At 53.1% G+C, this 19081-nt stretch overlaps 1 protein-coding gene across 1 annotated transcript in view; it reads right to left on the bottom strand.

Moving 5' to 3' along the window:
• ACAN (aggrecan) overlaps positions 1-19081 on the bottom strand; it is a 62262-nt gene that overhangs the window by 17090 nt on the left and 26091 nt on the right. Inside the window, 11 exon segments of the mRNA XM_073882267.1 lie at positions 1-536; positions 2955-3167; positions 4988-5281; positions 6534-6661; positions 7182-7356; positions 9236-9661; positions 10967-11260; positions 12553-12680; positions 14962-15136; positions 16027-16410; positions 18673-18749. The exon segment at positions 1-536 is cut by the window's left edge and continues 4 nt beyond it. Of these exon segments, the coding sequence (XP_073738368.1) occupies positions 1-536; positions 2955-3167; positions 4988-5281; positions 6534-6661; positions 7182-7356; positions 9236-9661; positions 10967-11260; positions 12553-12680; positions 14962-15136; positions 16027-16410; positions 18673-18742 (2823 nt within the window). The 5' untranslated portion in view covers positions 18743-18749.

Raw genomic sequence — 19081 nt, forward strand, 5'->3', positions numbered from 1 at the left:
CCCGCTGAGGTCCCCTACTCCAGAGGCAGAGGCTTCTGGACCTTCTCCAGAAGGCAGCCCGCTGAGGTCCCCTACTCCAGAGGCAGAGGTCTCTAGGCCCTCACCTCCAACTTTAGGAATGCTGGACCATGTAATTTTATCTTCATCCCCTGAGGGCAATCCACTTCCCACAGGCAGGCCTGAGCCCACAGCAGACATGAGCCCACTGGAGTCAAGATCTTCAGAGGGCAGTCCACTTGCACTTTCCCCTGAGGGTTGCCCACTGAAGTCCAGATGTCCTGAAACTTCTCCACTGCCTGTGAAGTCACCACTGACTTCAGGTACACCGGATGCCTCCCCAGAGCCTGGCAGCTCAGTCCCACTGGGCACTGGAGGTAAAAGTGTGGACAGCTCCTCCCAGGGGAGCAGTTCCTCTGAGGGGGATGGCTCTTCCGAGGGGGACAGCCCCTCTGAGGCTGAGGGCACTTCCGTTCCAGAAGGGCCTTCTGTGCTCTCCTCTGTTGCTGCGCTGGTGGGAGGCCATGTTGGAGGGATCCCTGGAGGAAAGGAAGAAGATGAAGTGTGGATTTACTTTAGTAACTCTGCTCTATTTGAGGCTCACCCATTCCTTCCACAGTAAAACTTTTCTTCAGAGGTATGCTCCCACGTTTTCTAATGGAACCTTGCACAGTGTCTGGGGAAGGAAGGAGGGAAGGGGCCAGGAAACTGTGCTCTTTGAGACTCCAGGGGGCGCCATCCACACAGCCCAGGTAAGTAGGGGCCTGGCTACCATGGAAAGTAATGGAGGTCACCTCTCAAGTACCTCCACACAATCATCTCATTTATCTAAACCCATGATTTGCAAAGTGTGGTCCCTGGACTGGCAACACCAGCATTACCTGGGAGCCTGATAGAAAAGCAGATTCTCAGACCCCACCCCAGTCCCTCTAGGGACTCTAGAGTGGGGGCAGCATGTCGTCTTTTTTTTTTCAATTTTTATTTTATTTTTTAATATTTATTGTTTATTTTATTTTATTTATTTTTTTTAAAGATTTTTTTATTTATTTGAGAGAGAGAGAATGAGAGATAGAGAGCACGAGAGGGAAGAGGGTCAGAGGGAGAGGCAGACTCCCTGCGGAGCAGGGAGCCCGATGCGGGACTCGATCCCGGGACTCCAGGATCATGACCTGAGCCGAAGGCAGTCGCCCAACCAACTGAGCCACCCAGGCTCCCTAAATAAATAAAATCTTTTAAAAAAAAAAGATTCTTCTCTCCCTCTGCCCCTCACCCCCACTTGCCTGTGCACGCACGCACTCTCTCTGAAATAAATAAATAAATAAATCTTAAAAAACAAAATAAACCAAAACAAAAAACATCTAGCTGGGATTGGACCTTGCATGTTCTTTTTTGGGCTTATTTCTCAGGTAGAGGACCTGAGCCAAGCAGGTGCTAGTCCCACTTGGCAGGCTCACAGCCTACTCTGGCTTACAGGAGAATCGTGGAGGTGGGTGGGGGGTTCAGGATAGTAGTGGTGGCTTACAAGAGGGTGTTAGGGGTGTGTGTGTGTGTGTGTGTGTGTGTGTGTACATATATATACCAGAAACACTCTGGGGTGGCCACTAACAATCATGATAAAATGTTTCTCTTTTAAATAAATTTAGGTTTCTTTTTAAAAGCAAGTCAATTTAAAGAAAAAGACATAGAGTTAACAACAGTACAGATGATTCCTGATATGGCCAAAGTAGTAGGGAACTGAAGTATGGAAAATATTTCTAGGGGCCCATTAGACTCCCTTCCCATGGAAACTCCCACTGGTTGCTGCCAGAATCCTGTGCCAAGCCACACACTCAGGCCAAACAGGACTTGATTATTCTTGTCCTGGTGAAGGGTGAGGAAAGGGTCACAGGCAGGTATGGCTGCTGGGTGAGGTCTCTGGGCCAGAATCCCACCTGCTCTGCCGATACACCCTCACCTTCCAGCATGGAGGGAGGCCAGACTTGGCATTTCCAGCACCCAGCCTGGCATGACTAAACTGCTTGGGAACAGTGCACTGAATGAGTGACTACATGAAGTAGTGCGAAGCTCTGATATACTCATTTCTTCAAATGAACCTGTCCTCCGGCAAGCTGATTACTAAGCACACACACATTACTGGGCATTGCTTTAATTCAGCCTTACCCAAACTGGGCCATATACGAATGCTCTACGGGGGAAAAAAAAAATTTTTTTTTTTTTGGTCAGATTCATTTGGGACACTTTGAATACATCAACCCCTCTGCATTATAGCACTTACTAGCATATCCAAGGCACTGAGAAGGTCTGCAGTGAGGAAAGCTGTTAATCTTTCTGTAAGCCAGCCTATCCCAAACCTTATGGCCACAAAACACTTTTTCCAACACGGTTAGGGGACAGAAGCTTTTATCCCATCAAGTTCCATCTGATTTGATCAGGACAGATGGGGCTCAGGAGGTGCTGGCTGGGGCTGCCTGGCTCAGAAGAGGGACACAGAAGGAGAAGCAAGGCAAGGGGACAGGTCACAGTCACACTTCCAATGACCCCTCTAGGTCCTTTCCCCACTATTGGAGATCTGCCTACAAGACAGTTTGTAAAAGGTTAGAGGGTAGAGGTGTAAATGCAGGAGGACAGACTGAGAGCCCTCTGATCGGCTCAGTGATGGGCAGCGCAGTGTGTAGGTGGGAGAAATAAAAAGAAGGGAACAGTGAGTTGGGGGGTGGAGAGAGAGAGAGGGAGAGAGAGGTGTATTTTATGATCAAGGCTGCCCCTTCTTTGCCTTGGCAGTTGTCCTAGAGGCCACTTGAGGTGGCTGACGTTGCCCCCCGGCAGCATATCCAGCTAGTGTCCGGGCCGGGGAAACAGAGCACAGGTCCCGGGGAGCGAACCACCGCTGGGCCAGGGCCTAGGCAGACAGACACCTGCGACTTCAGGATACACCCCAGAGCCCTGGCCATACAGACCTGGCGGTGCGGAAGTGCCCGCTGGGCTGTAGGCTGGTTCCCATTCCGTCTGGTTTTCTGGCTCAATGGTGAAGTCCGGGATTGTGGTGGTCTCCTCCCGCCCGGGGACAGCAGCCACACCAGGCCCCACCTGGGTAGCGATCCAGTCCTCCACGACAGAGGGGGTGGGCGTGCCACCCTCTTCTTCTCCTGGAGAGGGCGCTGCTGAGACACCTAAAGAGAGGTGCGTGGTGAGTGTTCCTTCCTGCCAGCCACCCATCCCAGGCTGGCCCTTCTCCAGGGGGACTAGGGGATTTTGAGGGGGGCCAGGCTGGTGCAAAAACCTTGCTGGACCTCGACCTCCGCCCGCACCCCCCGCCAAGCCCAGGAGGATGGCTCTTGTCTTCTTCTGTGAGAGCTGATTGCCTCACTTACACAATATTGATATGCACAGACCATCAGCACCCCCATTGTTTCAGGGGGGCCTGGGGCATCCCTTCTGCAGAATGTATTATACGTGCCAGGCTTTGTTTAAAGGTGTTATGTATATAAAATCATTTTCCCCCCAACAGCCTTATGAGATAGATACTATGATCTCATTTACAGGTAGGAAACCTAAGGCACAGAGTTAAATGACTTGCCCAGGGCCACTGGCTTATAAATGGCAGATCTCATCTTCGAAGGCAAGTATCTGGTGCCAGACTACTCTGCTCTCGACGACGGCATGACGCCGCCTCTCTTGGGGACAGATTAGGTTCCAAGTATGTCTGGGTCAAAAATAGGAGGCTGCTGTTTAAAATCCACGATCGTCCTGGCACTGGAGGCCGAAGGTGGGATTTATTGATGGGGGTAACTGTTTTGGTTTAGGGGAAACCAGCAGTGGGCTCGGTCGGGAAGGAGGCCAAATCTCTTTGCAGTTACAGAAAAGACCGAGTTCATGGAGGGTGGGGGCCAGTGGGCATGCAAGGCTAAGAATGTACTGGGAGGCTAACTGGTTTGGCTTCTGCAGCCCAGAGCAGGGAGAGGGGTACCAACACAGGAGCCTCAACACATCCTCTGGGAGGAGTTTGACTTTCTTGAGGCTGCACAGTGGGGCTGAGCTTCCTTTGAACTGGGTTTTCAAAGGTGACCCCGGAAATCTGAGAAGCTGGCGAAAGCTCAGGTTTTATTTTTTGTTAACTTTGTTTTGAAATAATGATACATTCACAGGAAGTTACAAAGACACTCAGTCTTGATGCATCAGATATAAAACATGGCCCAAGCTGTGACTACAATCTACATTGCAGTAGATCGAGACCCCGGGGGTCTCATCTGGGCAGAGCCCAGCATGGCCTTGGCCACGCCCTAGCCACACCCCCTGGGCTGTGTGATGACATCACTCTCAGAACTCCCGCAGGTAATGAGGACTGATTGATGCGGCAGTGGGTCCTCAGCGTGGGTCAATTAAAACCATGAATTTCTGGTGCTTAGTGAAGAGTAAAAGAATACTTTGACTCAACACGTCACAGACATATTTATAAGCGGAAGAAAATTTGGCAAGGGTGTACAAATTAAAATAGTATATATATGTGTATGCGTGTGTTATTTATAATAATAAGGCTGACATTTACTGAGAATTTACTATGTCCCAGGCACATCGCCAAGTGTTTTGTATGCACTATCCCAGTTTATCTGCACAGCGACTCTTTGAGGCAGGAATGATTGTATCACTATTTTATAGACAAGCAGAGGAACAGAGAGGTTAGGTGACTTGCCCCGGGTTACACAGCCACTAAGCAGCAGAGCTATAATTAAAATTCAGGTCTGCCTGATTTAGAGCCCCAGCTCTCACTCACCTCTCTGCTGGTCTCTGGGGGAACTTTGGAAGGATGTGCTTGCCTTGGGGTCAACGCCTAAGGTCATGATAGCCCCAGAGCTGACCCTGCCCCAGAGGGGCTGAATTTTTCCTCCTTGCTGTGATGGATGGGTATAGAGGACGGGGGCCAGAAGGGGTGAACCCAGAGGAGTGGCGCGCCAGGCAGAAGGGAGGCTGGAGGAGAGGCGAAAAGGCGTACCTCGGAAGCAGAAGGCGTGATGCCGGGACAGCGGGTCGGGGAGGCCAGTCTGGTTGGGATAGAGGTAGACGGTTCTCACGCCTGGCTTGTCTCCGCCGCAGGAGGGCCTTGGGGTGACGATGGGGTAACGGAGGCTGCCGTCGGCCAGCCAGCCAGCATAGCACTTGTCCAGGCCTTGACTCCAGGCGGCGTAGAGCTGGCCCGTGGAGGCCAGGGTGGCGTTGTGAGATTCACAGAATGCCAGGGCTTCCTGGAAGGTGAACTGCTCCAGACGTGTGACGAAGAACACCTCTCCTGCGGCAGAATCAGGTGACACGTGTGACCCTCATGCCCACAGCCGGAGCAGCTTCTGCTCACCCAGGACAGGGGGTGGGGGGGATAGGGCAACTGAACTGAGACCAGTCGGTCCTTCTATGTGGGAACAACCTTCCCTCCTTCCGTCTTCTCTAGATTATCCGGTCACACTTGGCACCCCCCCGACCCCCTGTGCTCCCCGCTCCACCGCAGCACTCAAGCATGGAGCTCCTGGATGCCGAGCCCCCCACCCCCACCCCCACCCCTGGGAACTCATTGGGGGAGGGGCGGGTCCTGGAGCCACTCTTGGGGTTCGGGTCCCTAGACGCAGAACGGTACCCAGGTGCCTGTCTGATCTGGGGGAAGGAAGTTCACATTTACTGAATACCTACTTTTTTTTTTTTTTTAAGATTTTATTTCTTTATTTGACAGAGAGACAGCGAGAGAGGGAACACAAGCAGGGGGAGTGGGAGAGGGAGAAGCAGGCTTCCCGCGGAGCAGGGAGCCCGATGCGGGGCTCGATCCCAGGACGCTGGGACCATGACCTGAGCCGAAGGCAGATGCTTAACGACTGAGCCACCCAGGCGCCCCTACTGAATACGTACTTGTACCAGGCACTTGTCACACATGTTTCATTTAACGCTCACCAAAGGCTCTCATATGAGCACAGTCAGCCCCTATTTTATAGATGAGGAAACTAAGGCCCAGAGAGTTTAAGTAACTTGCCCCACGTCCCAAAACAAGTGAGTGGGTATGCCGAAATCTTTCCAGAACATCAGCATTTCCAAAATTGGGTTCAGTGGAATAGTAATTTGGTGATTATAATTGAAATGAAAAGAACTGAAATGAAACAAAAGAAAAGGTCTGTGGTTAAGTAAGCTTGCGCTGCTTGGTTAAGCAGAGTTAAAGAGGTTTTCTACTGCAGGATTTCTCAGAGTGTTTGATTTGTTCCTGGGCATCAGGTCTCTCCACGAGGCAGATGGCATAGATGACATTTATTTGTAATAAGTAAAGACTCATTTATCAGCAGAAATCACTGCTTTTTTAAGGAACTAGTGCTAGCCTGCAGTGCTGGGGAAACCCACATGAACCACACAGGAGGGAGAGAAGGAGCTTGATCTGAGAGAGGGTCTGGGCCAGCCTTTCTTAAACAGGAACTGAACCAGGTGGATGATAATTCCCCCTCCACTTTGTGTCTCCCCATTAGCCCCCTGCCTGGCTGGGGCCCAAAATGCGAGAACGTGGGCCGTACCCTCGAGCCTGTCCACGTAGCAGTAGACATCATAGGTTTCTGATGGTGGCCGCACACCGTAGGTCCTGACCCCCGGGCTGCTGTCTTTGTCACCCACACACGGGGTCCGTGGGCTCACGATGGGGTATCTGCAAGGGAGGGCAGGAGGGGCACATGAAGGCCTGTTCCAGAGGCTGGGGGATGCAGGGCCCAGGGAGGGGCTGGCTGGTCTCTTGGGGACTCGGGCAGGGGCGCGTCTTCAGTTGTCTGGTGGGATGCAAACCAGGAGGGAGCTCCTCATGCAGCAATGTCCCTGTGTGGCTGGGGGAAGGGTCTGGAGGCTGCTGGGGGAATCCCTGGCTTCAGAAGAGAGCCCGTTATATGGAAGGGCACTGAATCAAGCTGGAGGGGAGATTCTCCCTCTCTGTCCCTTGGGGGTAAATGACCAAGGACTTAATATCACCTGGGGTCCTTCCCCACCCGCTCAGAATATGCCTTGGTTCTGGGGGAGAAATTAAGGGAGGAGCCATGGAGTCATTAATTAATTAATTACTGCACAGTGTAGCAGGTGCCCATTCTGCTGGGTGCTGTGACAGGTTCTGCTCCCCAAGCCCGACTTCTCATGGTCTGCTTTGGGCTGGGGGGGAGCTGGGGGGGCTTGTCCTTCACCTGACGGTCTGGTCCTGCAGCCAACCAGCATCACATTGCTCATAGCCTGCTTCATAGGCGGCCTGGAGCTGTTCCGGAGAGGCCATGACAGCCCCAGTGTTCAGGCAGGCCTGCTGAGCCTCCTCAAAGGTCAGTGAGTAGCGGGCGGAGCCAGGCCGGTAGTGGAACACAACCCCTGCGTGGGGAGGAGAGGAAGAGAGGGAGAGACAACGTAGGCTCAGGGCATGGACTGGATACCTCAATGCCGGGGCCCATGGGGCCTGGTTCTTCGGCTTTGAGGGCAGGGAGGGAGCCCTGGCTCCTTCAGGAATGACTCCCCTTCATCCCCTCCTTCCTTTCCTACTTCTGATCCTGTTCTTAACTGAGTTGGTTCCCTCTGCTTGTTCAAGCTGCTCCTGAAATCCATCTCCCTGAGAGAGCCTTGGAGGACTCTTTCGCCCTGGGTGTCCCCAACCCTCCCCTTTGGCTCCTCACTCCTAGGCTGCTCCTTTGTCCCTTTCCTCTTCAAAACAAATGCGTTTTCCTCATTATAAAAAGAATAAGCATTCATCAAAGAACATTTGGAAAATACAGAAAAGGCTAAGGAATATATCGAACAATCACTGGCATTTCTTCTACCTGGCCCAGGGCCCAATGGGTGGGTGCCTGCCCTGAAAGTGCTGGCCCGAGTTTTTGTGGGTGTGCACCGGGCACATTCTGGGGAGTGGCCTCGTGGCTTTTGCCAGGTTCTCAAAGGGGCAGAGCCCTGCCCTTGAGCTGCCCACTGACTCCACCTCTCCCGGTGTAGTCTGCTGCGTACACATTGGTCTCTGTTTCTGACACTTCCAGGGGTCATTGGCCAGGTTATGTCACAGCTGCAAATCCCTGGTCTGATACCATCCCACGTCCCTTGTCCTGTCCTGTGGCCGATGCTCATCTGTCCCTTGGCGCCTTCCCACACAGAGCCAGCGGGACTCTTTCCAGTCCTGGGCTAACCCTGGGACCCAGCCATCAGGGGGGTTACCCGAAAACTTGGAAACAATTTCTCCTTCCCAACAGATTGTATTCATCTGGGCAATTCAGGCTGAAATCCCACTTGGTGGCATCCTGGGTGTGATGGTGGATGGCAGTGTCCATCTGCTCTTCCCCCAGGAGGGGACACCAGCGAGGCCTTTACAAAAGCCACCCCAGAATGTCCTTCCTGTTCTTGCATTGGAGTTTGGGGACCAGCTGAGCTCTATAACATCCCCAGCCTCCAGACTTTTATTAAAGCATCTGGAACACTCCCATCCTAGCAGAGGGGCTGGCAAGCATTTTCTGGAAAGGGACCGAAAGGATACAGTTTAGTCTTCGTGGGCTCCATGGTTTCTGTCACAACTACTCAACTCTGCGGCTGTAGCCCGGAAAGGGCCATGGATCCGGGCCACGGACAGCACACTGACGAGTAGCTGTGGCTTTGTTCTAGTCCAACTCTATTCGTGGACATTGAATCTTGAATCTTATGTCATTTTCATTATATGTTACAAAAGATTATTCTTAGTCCGACTTTGTCCCCCAACTATCTAAAACTGTAAAGCGATCCTTAGGGTGTGGGCCATAGAGAAACAGGTGGCAAGCTGATGTGGCCGCTGGAGCTTGGTCTGCTGACCCCCGTCCCAGAAGGTCAGCTCCGTGAGGAGCCCCAGGGTCACCTCGTACAGTGGTTTTCAAGCGACTGTTCTGTGGCGGTGCCTCATGGCACCATGGCCCCCCTCCCATGGGGGAGGGGGTGGCCCTGGACAAAAGAACCCCAGTTCTTGGTCCTGCTTCACCTAGACCCATGTGGTATCTTTACCTGCTTGACACATACTCCGGTTTCCACCTCTGACTTCATTTGAAGGAAACGCTTTGTGGCAAAAGAGTGTGGGGGTCACTCTCTGGCCTACCCCCTTGTTTTACAAGCAATGGGAACCGAGTCTGAGAGAAGGAAGGCTTCGCCCAGGTCTCAGGCTAAGTTGAAGGTATAGATCCTTAGGCCAAGTTCTTTCCACCTGTCCCCCAGCCCCCATGCAGCCCCCTGAGGGGCGGGCACTTACCCCCTGGCAATCGTGGTCGCCCCGAAACTTCGGCTGCGCCTGGGACTGCGGTCACCTGCACGACATGGTCCTCACTGGTGAAGGCGGTGAAGGCTGGGCCGGGCGTGGCGGGAACACTCCAGGGCTCGGTGGCCTCTCCAGTCCTGTTCTCAGCCTCAGGGAAGGCAGAGGTCCCTCCATCGGGGGCGAACGTGAAGGGCTCTTCGGGCTCCGGGGCAAACGTGAAGGGCTCCTCGGGCTCCGGGACAGTAGGGGAGACGCCAAAGATGGGTTTCACAGTGAGGATCACGTGGCCTCGGGCTTCACCCTCGGTGACGTTTCGGGGCAGGGGCAGCTCCATGTCAGGCCAGGTCACTGTCTGGATGGTGATGTCCTCCTCGCCGCCCACCCCAAAGAAGTCTTCTGGGATGTCCACAAAGTCTTCACCTGGGGCGGGGAGGAAGATGGGCTTTAGTGGCTCAACCTGGGGCTGGCCTGAGGGAGACGAGCATCGGATCCTCCTCCTTCCCCTGCCAGGGGAGGAAAGCACCTGCGGTGTGCCTGGCAGCCTCAACTCTGTGAATACTCATTTTAGGAGGCTTCTGTCTCCTTTTGCCAGAATGCCAAGGCATCATTCCACGAGATATTGGCCGAGGGGCTCATCACTTGTATAACTGGTCCGGCTCCAGCATCCCTTCCTGAGCTGTGCCTGCTACCTCCTCACCCATCTTCTAGCTACCTGAGGTTCCAACCAGCCAGCAGGACAATGTAAGTCAGTTACAAAGTGGAACTGAGAAATCTTGCCAAAGATGTGGGAGCCCATGCCATGGATGAAAGTGACCAAAGACCACTGCCTGCCTCCGTCGCAAGCCAACGAGAGTCTGGCAGGAACAAGCCAGTCAATCACTGAGGAAAGAGGAAACCCACAGGCGTGCTACCACTTCAAAAACGCTGATTAGGATATTGAAAGGTTAAGGGAGGCTTTGGGGGAAGTCCTCACTACTTTTGCAAAAAAAATGCCCCTCTTCGTGTAAAGTCAGCCCGTGAAAGCCAAACGGGAAGGAGCTAGGCCACTGTGCTGTTCCCAGTTTTGTCATAACAGGGATGCCGCTCCATACTGTCCATGTTCTTTTTCCTCTAAGAACTAGCATGTAATTGTAATGCTAACCCAGACTGTAAAATATGAGATAAAAATCTTATTTTGAAAAGTTTTAGTCTAGGGGCGCCTGGGTGGCTCAGTTGGTTAAGCGGCTGCCTTCGGCTCAGGTCATGATCCTGGGGTCCTGGGATCAAGCCCCATGTCTGGCTCCCTGCTCAGTGGAGAGCCTGCTTCTCCCTCTCCCTCTGCCTGCCGCTCTACCTATTTGTGCTCTCTCTGTCAAATAAATACATAAAATCTTAAAAAAAAAAAAAGTTTTAGTCCAAGTTTTCAAAATGAATTGTGGGTCAAAACTGTTCCCCCCTCCCACTCTTTTTAATAACCATGTAGGCCTTCTTTTAAGGACACTGGATTCAAGAGCGTGGGTAACGGCGCCCGCCTGGCGGGGGGCATGGTTTTGTGCCCACCAACCTGGATCCTGTCGTTTACGGTGCTTCTCCCTTAGCTGTTCTAGGAGCTAGTGAAAACAGGGGCTGCTGAGACATGGGGTTTGGGTACCCTGTGGCCCCTTGAAGGGGCAGAAACCAATGCCCATTCCCAGCTCCCCTCCTCTGAGACCCCATTTCCATGGCACGACCCCTCCCCAGCCCCACCTGTGTAGCAGATGGCGTCGTAGCGGGATGAGGGGTCCGGGTAGCCCGTCTGGTTGGCGTGCAGGTAGACGGTCCGCACGCCCAGGAGGTTGCCCCCGCAGTTGGGCCGGGCCTTGGAGATGGGGTAGCGCACGCTGCGGTCAGCCAGCCAGCCAGCACTGCACACGTCCATGCCGCCCTGCCAGGCCAGGTAGAGCTGGCCCGTGGTGGCCAGCCGTGCGCCCAGCCGCCGGCACTCGTCGGCCGCCTCCTGGAAGGTGAACTTCTCCGGAGATGTCGCATAGAAGACGTCGCCTGTGAAGGACAGGGCCGGCAGGGTGAGGACCTCTCTCACCGCTCCTGTCGTGCATCCCCAGGGAATCCACGCGGCTCCTAGGCTCCAAACTCCTGCTCCAAAGCGTCCTGGCTCGTGCCCTGCTGTGAAACGTCCCCCCCCCCCTCCCAGGGCATCTTTCCTAGGAGTTAAGCATTGCCCATGCAAGCAATCCTTTACAAAAATTCAAGTTGTGATGGGAAGAGCAGGCATTAGACTTTGACCCTCAGAGCAGTGCTTCCCAAAGCGGGGTCCATAAGGGCCTTGTGAGCCCTTTTTACTATTTCCACAAACCTGTTGTGTGTGTGTGGGGGGGGGTGGGGGTGGGTGGTGGGCATCTGTTTCCGGGGAGGCCCTGGCTGTCCCCGCTCAGTGGCAGCTCTGACTGGCCGTGTCTTTGGTGAGCCAAGAATGGGTACACAAATACTTGCTCTTTAATAGGCCCTGGGCCCAGGGGCGAGAAGGAGGAAAGGGAGCCTGTGCGGGTGAGAAAGCAGGGGACTCTCCCAGCCTCAGAATGAACACGTCGGCAGGTCTTATCTCCAGCTTGGGGGAAGCTTTGAACTTGGGTGGGGGTGGGGGCAGAGGCGGCAGAGCCTGGAGTGTCAAGAGGGGTGATGGGTGCAGATGGGAGGAGGGGTGTCATCCACATGCCCGGGGAATTTGGGAAGCTCTGCTTGCGATCAAAATTAGCACCCCATGCAAAGCAAAGAAAGACTCTGGGTTCCTTCCCACGACCGCCAAGGCTCTCCAGAACTGGCCCATTGGGACAGCCTGGATGGCGCTGGGGGCTGGTGGCAGGGAAGCTAGAGAGGGCAGAAAGGCAGCCGGCTCTCCTGGGAAGGACATTCCTGATGGGCCCACGCTGGAGTGGCCTGGGCTGTCCTTCATGAGGGTGACAAGCCTGGGCTGGGCTTTACTGGTGCAGTGACCCTCGGGACAGTGATGGGCTGGTCAGAGCAGCAGGGGATGCTGGCTGGGAGAGGCAGTCCCAGCGGAGAGACAGAGACAAGCGTTCTTAGGCCCAGTAGTGGTGCCAGTTGGCAGGTGCCTGCGGCTACTGAGGCTCTTTCCGAAGTGGGGAGGGAGGGGATCTGTGGGCCCCTTCCTTCCCCCCACCTTTCCCTTACCCTCCCTGGGTATGGCAGAGAGGGGTCTGGTGTGTGCTGCCCTGGGTTCGTGCTCTGCCCCAGAGGAGGCCCATGTGATCCCTGGTGTCAGTGGGGAGAAGGGGACAGACAGGGGTCTTGGGAAGGGGGCGGCGGGGCCTCACCCTCCATCTCCTCAGCGAAGCAGTAGACATCATAGGTCTCATTGGTGTCGCGGATGCCGTAGGTCCTGACGCCCGGAAACTCATCTTTGTCCCCATAGCAGCCTTCCCTCGGAGTGTGGATGGGGTACCTGCCAGGAACACAGAGTGGGTGTCGTGTGACACTCAGGGGACAGAAGGGCCCCGGGGCCTGGGCCCTGGCATCCTCCTCCCATGTGGGAGGAAACGAGGACTCACTGATGTGTTTACCAGCATCTGCCCTGGATACGTGGACGGTTTGTCTTTATGGCTTTTCTTCCCCAAGTTTTATTGAGATCCATGTTTTCACAGTTACCGGTGATTACAGGCAGCCCCTTTTGCTGAATATTTATTGGAACCGAACATTCAGGGCCTGCAAACTTTCTCTGTAGAAAGGCCAGATAGTAAGTATTTTAGGTCTTGTGGTCCCTAGGGTCTCATCTTGACCCCTCAACTTTGCCACTGTAGTGTGAAACAACCACAGAGTTCCCACACACGACTTTATATATGGAAACGAGGGTGGGTTGGATTTGGCCCGTGGGCCACCGTTTGCTGACCCCTGCTTTGTATCATTTGAATCTCACGTCCACCTAATGAGGCAAGTGCTAGAAACACTCCATTTTAACCTGGAAGAAACTGGGGCCCAGAGACGTTAAACAATTTGCCCAAGGTCACACAGCTTCTAAGTGTCAGAGCTGTGGTGGGAGCCCAGCTCTTTCTTTTTTTTTTTTTAATTTTTTATTGTTATGTTAATCACCATACATTACATCATTAGTTTTTGATGTAGTGTTGCATGATTCATTGTTTGTGCATAACACCCAGTGCTCCACGCAGAACGTGCCCTCTTTAATACCCATCACCAGGCTAACACATCCCCCCGCCCCCCTCCCCTCTAGAACCCTCAGTTTGTTTTTCAGAGTCCATCGTCTCTCATGGTTCATCTCCCCCTCCGACTTACCCCCCTTCATTCTTCCCCTCCCGCTATCTTCTTCTTTTTTCTTTTAACATATGTTGCATTTTTTGTTTCAGAAGTACAGATCTGTGATTCAACGGTCTTGCACAATTCACAGCGCTCACCATAGCACATACTCTCCCCAATGTCTATCACCCAGCCACCCCATCCCTCCCACCCCCCACCACTCCAGCAACCCTCAGTTTGTTTCCTGAGATTAAGAATTCCTCATATCAGTGAGGTCATATGATACATGTCTTTTTCTGATTGACTTATTTCACTCAGCATAACACCCTCCAGTTCCATCCATGTCGTTGCAAATGGCAAGATCTCATTCCTTTTGATGGCTGCATAATATTCCATTGTGTATATATACCACCTCTTCTTTATCCATTCATCTGTCGATGGGCATCTTGGGAGCCCAGCTCTTTCTGAGGCCGTGGTGCGGGCTCTTGCGCTATGCTAGGCTGCTGTCTTGTTGTTTCCTGTTGGTGGCGTTTGTGTCCTAAGATCTGAAAGATCTACCCCAAGATCGCAAAGGTATTTTCCTTTGTTTTCTTCTGGAGGCTTTGCGGTTCTGGCTTTTCCGTTCAGAGCTTTGATCCACCCTGAATGAATATCTCATCTTTGCCTCGACAGACTTGCTCTCATGGACTGAGATTCCTCGAGGGCAGAGCTCTGTCTGTCCCGCTGGGCTCCCCATCCCGCCGCAGCTGCACTCAGGGAAAAAGGCGCCAAAAAGCTTAATTTATGACTTGCCTTATTAAAAACAACAACAAAAAAAGGCAAGCGGTTTACAAAAATACACAAAACACCAAGGCTTCAAGAAACTGAAGAAATCATGGCAAAGGGGAACAGGGGTAGGAAAGGTAATGATGTGTAATTTGCTCATGTAGGGCAGAGTTGCTAGCAGCTGCTCATTCTGCTACAGGGCGGAATGACAGGAATCTGGACAGTTCATGAGACTTCTATCAGCGGAGCCACCAGACATTCCAGAATGTGTCCTGCCCTCCCCCCCCAACCCCGCCCCGGGAGCTCCTGTCTGAGATGGTCTGGGACAAAGTGCACATTTGCTTTTATTGCTCATGCTGCATCCTTCAAATGAATACAATAAGCCCCTTTTTACAAAGTAAGGCACAGAAAGGCCTTCTGTGCAAGTTCTGTATTATTTTAAAATTCCTAGTGGCTACTGAAAGTATTTCCCCTGGAGCACTGGCGCTTTCTAGAAAAGCACGTGATGAATTTTTTTGCACGCAGAATACCTGACACAGTATTCTATCTTTCCTCATAGCGCAACTGGACGGTCCCAAATCAAACGTTTGCTTCTGAATAATGACATAAGGAGTGTTAGAGTCGGCCAAGGCATTGCTCCAGCCCCAGCCCAGGCTGGCCTGGTATTCTAGCCCATGGCCCACCCCACTCAGAGTGGCCCGGGGGCTCACCTGACAGTCTGGTCGGCCAGCCAGCCGGCGTCACACTGGTGGAAGCCGTCCTCATAGGCGGCCTGTAGCTGTTCGGGGCTAGCGATGATGGCACTGTTCTGCAGGCAGGCCCGCTGTGCCCTGTCGAAGTCCAGCGTGTAGCGCGTGGAGATGGCTCTGTAATGGAACACAACGCCTGCAAGACACGCGCGGGCGGGAGAGCAGGTCAGGCACAGCCTCCCGTCATCAAAGTCCTCGAAGAATTATGGCTATGGTCAAAGCTGCCTTAGGGACCTCAGGTCTGGGCCTCCAGCTGATGCACAGATCTCCTCCCCACATTCGCATGTGGTCCTTCTGCCTTTGCTGAAATACCTCCAGTGACGGGGACCTCACTACCTCACAGAGTATCTGTTTTGAATTTCTCTGATAATCAGAAAGTTCTTTGACTTGAAGTAAAATCTGCCTCCTTTTACTTTTTTCTTGGCACTCCCAGGCCCCATATTTTCTTTGGGGAGAGAGACACTTAGAGTCCCATGTATCCTCAGCCCAGGGGCATCCTAGTGGGAACCCTGTCCTCAAGCCAACCAAGGACACAACCATTCTCCTTGGGCCATCGAGAGAAAGGGAACCAGGGAGACTTTGTCCCTTTCTCTGGCTCCTGGAGCTGAGAGTGGGGCTGGGGTGGGAGGTGGGACAGGAAAAGACATCTGGATGAAGAGTCAGGAGACCGCTCTGGTTTGCTTCCAGGGAAACTTCAGGCAGAGCACCTAGCCTCAGTTTGCTTATCTGTAAAATGAGGATGATCACAAGGCCCATGGAATCATGGGATTGCAGCAAAGCACAGACTTTCATTTGCATGTGACGATGGTCAGGACGTTTTTAAGTCCCTCAAAGTCCAGAGAGAATGACAGTCCCAGCTCCATGTTACAGAGGCACAATCGAGGCTAAGTGACTTGACTCAGGTGGCTGCAAGCCAGTGGGGGAGGAGCTGGGATTTGAAAACCAGCCTGCCTGTGTCCACGCCCGTGAATATACCCTTCTGGTTCTTTTCCCAGGTGAAGCAGTGTCCCTGTGGGGGGTTCTCACCTTTCACCACGACCTCTAGGGTAGCCTCACTGTCCTCAATGCCGTGCATAACCTCACAGCGGTAGATCCCAGAGTCATTGGAGCGAAGGTTCTGGATTTCCAAGGTGGCATCACTGGGGATGGCCGGGTAGTTGGGCAGCGAGACCTTGTCTTGGTAGGCACTGTTGACCCGCACCTGCCCTTCCGTGGCTACGAGCAGCACCACCTCCTTCTCCTTGGAAATGCGGCTCCACTTGATTCTCGGGGCGAGGGGGGCGGTGGAAGGGGCGGTGGTCACAGGGTGCATGGGGTCGATGAAGTAGCAGGGGATGGTGAGGGAGCTCCCCAGGAGGACCCGCAGAGGGGACGGTTCGGGGATGCTGACACTCAGCGAGTTGTCAGGGTCTGTGGGGCAGGGACAGAACTGTTAGTGCCTGGACCACCACCCAGCCTCCCTGTCAGTCCTTCTGGAAATGACAAAATCCTGTGAGTGCGTCAGTATTTATTGGGGGGAGGGGGTGCTCCTGTACCGCCTGGAATTCCCAGGAACCTTTTTCAGAACAGCATTCCTCAAGACCCCTGGTCTCTGCACCTCAAGACTGGAAAAGGGTTGCAGAGGAGAGCAAGGAAAACTTTAGAGCTGAGATCCCCCTGTTTCTCAAACTGGGGTACCCCAGGGGATACCAAGCCATAAGAGAAACAGGACCCATCTTCCTGGAGTGACAGCTTGACTCAAAGATTTTGGGAAAAATCACTTTTGGGCAGGAAAAATTGTGATGAGGAAGAAAAAAAATTCCACATGATGCTGAAAGCTCAGATGCAAAACGACACAGACGTGTCCCACTTGAAGTCTGCTTTGGACTCCATCCTATCTTTGCTGAGGGACAAGGCATTCTCTCCTGCTGTTGGGGACTCGGGGCGGGGGGCTGGCTGGAGAAGAGCAGAAGGACGTATTCACATACGTCCACAAAAAGTCAGACAGGGGTGGGAGTTGGGCGTGGGATATGATTAGCTCCACGAAAAATCATGGAGAGTATTGGTAGGGAAGATGCAGCATGTTTACCAAATCCAGTTAGACATAACTGTCTTTCCCCTGGAAGGGGAAAGAAACAGCTTTTGCAAAAATTGCACCTTTCACGGCAGGTCACGCACTTATGGGACCCTTTTTTTTTTTCCAGGTTGAAAATAAAAATGTTTCAGGTATTTGTAGGTGGTAGATACATAACAGGGCAAGGAAGGGGGAGCCAGGAATGTTTGGGGGGGGGATCCAGCCCTAACCTTTGATGTCCTGGGCAGCCACTACTAGGTCCTTCCACAAAAATCTCCCTCTGAATGCGCTGCCCTTGCCCCACAACACAGCATGGTTTTAGAGCTGGCTGTTCTCTGGTTCTCCAGGGAGAGCTAAAAGTGACTGTTGTACCCAGTGCTGCAATTTTTAAAGCTCTCAACCAACCCTACAAACTGGTTTGCCTGTGTGGGCAAACCACCCAGGTTACAGCCAGGGCCTGGATATTTGTGGGTGTCCGAGTGAGACCACAGATGGAGACCCATCTATCCTACATATAAATATTTAAAAGTTATAAATCAAGTCCACAGAATGTTAACTAAAATGTGTTCTATCTTCCTATTTGACAATGATACCTTTCAAAATGAAAAGCCAGATTCAAATTTAGAATGCTTGGATTCCTTAGAGTTTTGCATTGGGCTCTAGTGGCCAAGCAGGAAGCTGCCTCTTCTCTGCCAGTTCTCTGTACTGTGAGGGGTCTGTGCTTATCCCAGGCCTCACACCCCAGCTCTGTCCCACACCCCACACACACAGCCACCCCTTGACCTCTCCCTCAGGCCTGGGGTGGCTCTCACCAAGAGCATGGAGGATGGGCCCTGGAAGTGGCTTGGGTCCACTTGGGCAGGGAATTTGGGGCATCCTGGGTAGCCAGAGTGTGGTCTAAAGGGAGAGCATAGATCTGTGTGGACATGTCCCTACAGACCCCTTAACCTTTAAGGAGCACTGGGGCTGGAGGAGGGCCAGAGGGAAGCCTCTAAAGTGCATGGCCCAGAGCAAAACCCATCCTGCAGCCAGCGGATAGTTTGTCCATTTGATTGAGGGCTCGATGGTCAGAAACCCACCTCGTGCCTGCCGTATGTGAAAGACCACGAGGGGTCTTCCCGAGGACGGCTGGCCAAGAAAAACAAAGACCTGTGTGAGATGTTGGGGACTTCTGTTTCTCAAGGAATGGTCTCTTCTTTGATGTTCCAGCTGATCCCGCTTGGCAGCTTTCCCTCTTGGCTTATCTATAATCCTGCCCCAACCCCAAGCTCAGTGTGTGGCGGTTTTGGGTAAGGTCCATAGAGAGGAGATGGGAAGACGGGCGCCTGCCAGGAGCTCTCCCCTTCAGCTGACCATCTGAGAGGGCGGCCGGGAGCAGGATTACGTGAGCAAGGGCTCCCGGATGCGTGCGTGTGCGTGTGTGTGTTCAGACGCACAGGTGCTCTCCCCTTGCGGCTAGGCTTGCCTTTGACAGAAAAGGGGCAGGCAGGGCCAGGAAAAGGTCAGGAAAGGGGACATTATGTCCCTGGGAGCAGCAGTACTAAGTTCGGGACCCGGTACCCAGAATCCAGTCTTCTGTGGCTACTGGATACGTGAGACACGCATGGGGGTGTCCTTACCTGAAGCTTCTAGTGAGCTGGTTGCCGTGATGACCCTCAGAGTCACAAACACCAGGAGTAAAGTGGTCATAGTTCACCTGGAAGAAGAGAGGGAGAGGGGTTAGTTGGAGATTCAGATACGGGGAGATTGAGGGTCACGTGGCACACGACACAAGGTGATCAATTCCACGCGCAAAGATCTGAAATCACATCAAGATAAGGCGGCTGCGTGTGGTTCGAGCGGTGTCTCCTCCAAGAATCCTCTCTTCATAAAGTCTTCACAGATTTCTCAGTTTAATTACACGTGTTAGGCTGGAAACCTCCTCCAGTCTCTTCTAGGGCACTTCCCACCTTCTAACCTGTAAAGGCTCGTTCTGAAGGATCCCTGTGATGGTTGATAATATGTCAACTTGACTGGACCCTGGGCTGC

The sequence above is a fragment of the Callorhinus ursinus genome, unplaced genomic scaffold (genome assembly GCF_003265705.2).
Source record: "Callorhinus ursinus isolate GAN/ISIS: 27379988/994484 unplaced genomic scaffold, GSC_fseal_2.0 scaffold45, whole genome shotgun sequence".
Lineage (NCBI taxonomy): Eukaryota > Metazoa > Chordata > Mammalia > Carnivora > Otariidae > Callorhinus > Callorhinus ursinus.